The sequence below is a fragment of the Prionailurus bengalensis genome, chromosome E4, assembly GCF_016509475.1.
Source record: "Prionailurus bengalensis isolate Pbe53 chromosome E4, Fcat_Pben_1.1_paternal_pri, whole genome shotgun sequence".
NCBI classification, from domain to species: domain Eukaryota; kingdom Metazoa; phylum Chordata; class Mammalia; order Carnivora; family Felidae; genus Prionailurus; species Prionailurus bengalensis.
The window spans coordinates 8,949,100-8,955,099 of NC_057360.1; the positions used below are offsets into that span (position 1 = coordinate 8,949,100).

Sequence of the window (6,000 nt, forward strand, 5' to 3'; positions counted from 1 at the left end):
ATAATAGCTATTTCGTAGAATGTTGATGATTAAATGTGCTTATACATGAAAGGAAAATGTAAGAGCAATGTTTTTTTTTAATGTTTATTTATTTTTGAGGGAGAGGCAGAGAGAGCCCACAAGAGCAGAGGAGGGGTAGAGAGCAAAGGAGACAGGAACCGAAGTGGGCTGTCCTCTGTGCTGACAGTGGAAAGCACAATGCGGGGCTCCAACTCACGAACCCTGAGATCATGACCTGAGCCACCTAGGCGCCCGAAGAGTGATAGGTTTTGAGCACCAAGAAATACGAACTATTATTATTAGCAGAAATATATTTAAGACGTTGATAATACTTTAGAGAGTTAATATACTTACTATAAATTTTAGCCATGATGTTTATGCCTGTTATGTGATTAGTATACACTCTACAACTATATAATTTTTATATACATATAACCACATGCCATTTTGTACATGTTAAAAGGGTGTGCGTGTTAAAGGGATGAGAGCCTCATGCAGTTCTACAAATGCTAAAATACCCAGGGAGGCAATGAACACATGTGAGTATGACAAGGGTGAAGAAGGAACTACGGGTGTCGGGATATAAGAATCATCTCTACTGAGAGGCATTGCTGTCCCTTGAGGGTATTAATGCAAATATTACAATGGAAACTGTGACTTAAGCTTCAGAGACATCAGTTTGCTTTCTACCAAACATGTTTCAAAGGAAGTTTTCTTCCAGCTCCCATCCCTGCACACTTGTGTCACCAGGCCCTAATACGCAGACGGAAGATACAATCTATTGCCTTGTCTAAGGCAGTTTTAATACAGCCTTCGTTTTTTTTTTTTAATTTTTTTTTCAACGTTTATTTATTTTTGGGACAGAGAGAGACAGAGCATGAGCGGGGGAGGGGCAGAGAGAGAGGGAGACACAGAATCAGAAACAGGCTCCAGGCTCCGAGCCATCAGCCCAGAGCCCGACGCGGGGCTCGAACTCACGGACCTCGAGATCGTGACCTGGCTGAAGTCGGACGCTTAACCGGCTGCGCCACCCAGGCGCCCCCAGCCTTCGTTTCTTAATTCACAACTGGGAAGTGGTTTCCACTATAAGAAACTAACTCATGACTCACTTGAATTAACTTGGATATCTTTGTGCAGATGTGAAATGTGATTTTTTATTCATAGCAATTAACAGAGGTGTAAATACTACTTTTCCTAACCTGTGGCCATTCCTAAGTTTAGTACTCATTATTTATTTATTTATTTATTTAATTTATTTATTAAATAAATAAATATTTATTTATTTATTATATTTATTTATTATTTATTATTTATTTTGGGGAGAGCACAAGTTGGAGAGGGGCAGAAAGATGGGGACACAGGATCCCAAGCAGGCTCCAGGCTCTGAACTGTCAGCACAGAGCCCGAAGGGGGCTTGAACTCACGAACTGTGAGAGCATGACCTGAGAGGAAGACTGACGCTTAACCGACTGAGCCACCCGGGCGCCTCCCCGCCCCACCCCGCACCAGTACTCCGCACCAGTACTCATTGTTAAGAAACTTGTGGAACCATACCCACCTTTCCTTTACTTCTTGTTAATTTTCTTAAATCATATCCATGCCTAGGCGGTTACTTCCGGTGGCTCTGGAGGCAGATGCCTGGCTCGAAATCCTGGGACATTCTTAGCCATTGTGTGACGTTGGGCAAATTACTCAATGCCTATGGGCCTCAAGTGCCTTCATTACAAAGTAGGGCTAATATATGCCACCTCCGATCCACCGCTGTGTTGAGAATCAAATGAGGTAGACGCGTCATGCGCCTAGGGTGGCACTGCGCAAGTCCTAAGTGAAAATGCAGTGACATTTCTTGACTATTACCGGCGCTGCAGCAAACTGGCTTGCGCTATTTTGGACAACACTGGCTTTTTAATTCTTCATGAAACCACGAAGGCCGGCTGCCCGCCAGCACCCGCCACAGACGCCCCCCTCTAACTCTTCTCTCGTTGCAGGATGTTCTGGAAGCTCTCCCTGTCCTTGTGCCTGGTGGCCGTGCTGGTGAAGGTGGCGGAGGCCCGGAAGAACCGACCGGCGGGCGCCATCCCCTCGCCCTACAAGGACGGCAGCAGCAACCACTCGGAGAGATGGCAGCACCAGATCAAGGAGGTGTTGGCCTCCAGCCAGGAGGCCCTGGTGGTCACCGAGCGCAAGTACCTCAAGAGTGACTGGTGCAAGACGCAGCCGCTGCGGCAGACGGTGAGCGAGGAGGGCTGCCGCAGCCGCACGATCCTCAACCGCTTCTGCTACGGCCAGTGCAACTCCTTCTACATCCCGCGCCACGTCCGCAAGGAGGAGGAGTCCTTCCAGTCGTGCGCCTTCTGCAAGCCCCAGCGCGTCACCTCGGTCCTGGTGGAGCTCGAATGTCCCGGGCTGGACCCTCCCTTCCGACTCAAGAAGATCCAGAAGGTGAAGCAGTGTCGGTGCATGTCGGTGAACCTGAGCGACTCGGACAAGCAGTGAGCACCTGCGGCGGGACGCAGCTCGCCCCGCGCGCCAGTTGGCTGGGCCGCCGCCGCCCGCGTCCCCGTCCTCTGAGCCCACGCACGCGCTGCCCGGTGGCCCCTTCCGCAGCAAGCACGTTTCCGGGGGCCCACGGCGCCCTTGTCACACGCGCGGGCCACAAGCGGAGCTTCGCTGCGATGTGTTCCTGACCGACCGCGGGCCTCTCTCTCCTATGCGTCCCAAACGGGCTGCGTTTCAGGCCCGAGGGACGTGGCGGGAAACCCACCGTCCACCAGTCAGCGGCCGGAGAGGGCCTTTCCCGGGCTGCCCTGCCAATCCGGCAATGATGTTTCCACCATGTGGAAAAGCGAGTCTTTCCCTGGCCTCACCCTACACTCCAGCTCCCCCTTCCCAGGAAGTGAAGGATGCGGCCCTCACGCCTCTCCCGCTGGGCCAGGGCCCTCCAGCTGAGAGGTTCCCTTGGGAAGGGAGGGCTGCCCTCGCGCTGCTGTGATGCGGTTCTGGACGATGTCCGGACACAGGGAGGTTCTTCTAAAAACCCAATACTGAGAAGACGACTTGAGCCACTGGGATCATGAAATGGGCTTCCCTGGGGACCTTGCTCAGCAGGCCACCCTCTCCCCTACCCCCGGCCCCCACCACCTCTTCCTCACTTCCCCCACCCCCCCCCCCCCACCTGTGGACTCAGATGAACCCTGATGTGCATGCTATTATTGCTGCAATTAGAATATTATTACACACAAAGGTCTCCATATTAACGCTGGTTTTGTAATTGACCTGTATTGTAAAGAGCTGTTAAAAAGCACTATAGACCTATCCTTGTATTGTTTCACGTGTTTGGACTCTGGCTTTGCAGCACTATTCTGAGTCAGGCCCACAAGGTGTTTCACTCAGAAATAATGCCTAGTCAGCAGTTCATTGTCATGCACCTATTCTTAGATTGGGCAGGGAGACGCCAGGTGATTTTACCTTGTGATTTGACAATGAATAATATTTCACTGAAGGTCCTAAAGCATTGCAGCACAATATAGGAAGTGGATCGGGATGGGAGGGTGTAGGGAGGGGACTCACTGGGAAGTCATTAAGGGGGAACTTAAAAGCCCTATGATATTTAATATGCATATGTGGTGTGAGAAGTTATACTATTTTACTGCCATGACACTAAACAAAAGATATTTCCCGGCAAAAGAAATATTTAAAAGTATAAGGAGTCAATTCACTTTGTGGTGTAGGAGGAAATAAAAAATAAAATACATAGAACGGAAAGCTAGTTAAACTATCCTACAGAAGCTTCCTTTTCAAAGAATGGAATTTTTGAAAAAAACAAAAAGATGACCAACTCATTTTTCACTTTTATGAATCGTTGAGGTTTTCATGTTGTGAACTCTTGGCATAAGAAAGTTGACATAATTTATCATCCTGAAAACTTATACTTACCTTGAGTCCCTTTGCTAGATTGCCCCGCAAAGACTTCCCTGTGAGTAACGTTTATGGAATCTGTAAATGTGAATTAGATGCCATTGGCGGGAAGCAGCACACTTTGAAGACCTTTCATTGGTAATTCCCCCGAGCACTCAGGCTCAAGTGCTGTTGCCAAAGGCCCTCAGAAAAACCCATTTCCAGGTTTGTGAGACCCTCTACAAGCTGCTCGGAGAGCTGAGGCTTCCTGACCTTTGACCGTGATGGGGGATCTGGAGGTGTTCACCTGGAGAGCAAGGTTGTGGCATGACAGTGAATCCATCTCCTGCCTCTACGCTGCGGGTTTCGTTTCTATCGCTTCTGTAACTCCATGAGACCTGAGCAGAATGTGCTGTTGCACAAGAGGGCATTGGTTTTAGAAATGGTTATACACAGCCCTAACTCAGGAGGCAGAACTCAACAGAAATCCTTGAAGGCTGGAACCTTGGGATAGAGGGAAAGAGTGGAGAGTGTGTCCAGCTTTCGAATTTATTTTTCCAGTTAATGGAAAACCTCAAGCCAGACTCCGTGCAGGGCCCACAGCAGAAACGCTGTGAAGGAAGGAAGTCCACATGACTGTACCTGAGGTCAATGGAGTAGAGTAGGGTAGGGGTGGGTGGGAGTCTCTGGCTGACCACAGAGGCAACCCTGTCATTTTATTAACACAGAACCCAAGTAGATAGGGGAAGGATTAAGCTATGAACTCACGGAATACAAACATGAGCACACACTCTTTGAACCCAACTGTGGGAGTAGCAATGGAAGCAATATGATATGCTGCAGTGTGAAGCTCCTTCTGGGGGTATGTACAAAGTTTACCTTACAATGGCTCAAATTGTATTTAATTGTTTTTTTTTTGTCTGTTTATAAATGAAGAAAAGCTATAAGTATAATGTAATTATTTTATAGGTGTACTATTAAATTATAGAACAAATAAAGATACTCTAGGATTATATGTGATCCTGGTGTGAAGTGCCATAAAAGATGGGATTCAGAACTTGTTCCAGTGGGCAATGAAGGAGCACTGTGTTCAGAGTGCTTTTGTCCAGTCGTGGTGAATTCAATCCTTAGTCTACATCACACAACCAATCCCTTTGGGGCCTGGCACCATCAAAGAGAATCAGAATCAGGCATTCAAGGATCAGAGGTGAAGGGGATGGCTCTCAGTCCTGGTCTTGGGGAGTTTCCAAGCCTCTTACAGATTGGTCAGCAGCTGAAGACAGAATTCTTGAGCTCTTCTCATTGTGTTCTTTGAATAAGAAATACAGAAGTTCATCTTCCTTGTAGTGACCAGGGTACCGCATTTGTCTCTTCAACAAGCCAGAATTTGTCCTGAGTTTTGTCCGTTTTCACAATCACCTTTCAAACATTTCAACATTTCTTGATATCACAGTGTTTCTGTTTTTCAACCAATTGACTTATATGACATTCACGTAACTCGATTATCAATAAAAAGTAAACACTATAATAAAATTGCATATGGTTGATTTACTCTATGGATTTCAAAGGAATGAAGTTTAACTTAATAAATAATTTATCTTAGTTTATTAAATGGGGCAGAATATTCCACTTAAATGAGGATAAGATATTTCAAGTCACTTGTTTCTGAAGTTGGCTGATAGATTTTTAAGTTATAAAGTCAATGAAAATGAATTTTTGCTCTTGAGTGAACAACATAAGAATGTATGTATCCCTAGAAAGTTCCTTTGATGATTGATCTACACCACTGATGATTAGCTCTACATCATCGATAACCAAGAAGACAAAATCATAAATAATACAGTTAAAACTTGTTTATCATTGGATTATCATTTGAATCCTTCTTTTTTTAATTAAAAAATGTTTATTTATTTTTGAGAGAGAGAAAGAGAGATATAGCGTGCAAGCGGGGAGGAGGAGAAAGGGAGACACAATCTAAAGCAGGCTCCAGGCTCTGAGCTGTCAGCACAGAGCCCAACGCAGGGCTTGAACTCATGAACTGCAAGATCATGACCTGAGCTGAAGTTGGATGCTTAACTGACTAGGCCATCCAGGCACCCCACA

At 46.5% G+C, this 6,000-nt stretch overlaps 1 protein-coding gene across 1 annotated transcript in view; it reads left to right on the plus strand.

The window, feature by feature from the left end:
* Positions 1 to 5,435, plus strand: part of GREM2 (gremlin 2, DAN family BMP antagonist) — a 111,173-nt gene extending 105,738 nt beyond the window's left edge. Inside the window, exon 3 of the mRNA XM_043568705.1 lies at positions 1,989 to 5,435. Within this exon, the coding sequence (XP_043424640.1) occupies positions 1,989 to 2,496 (508 nt within the window). The 3' untranslated portion in view covers positions 2,497 to 5,435. The remainder of the gene's footprint in view (positions 1 to 1,988) is intronic.
* Positions 5,436 to 6,000: the final 565 nt, after the last annotated feature.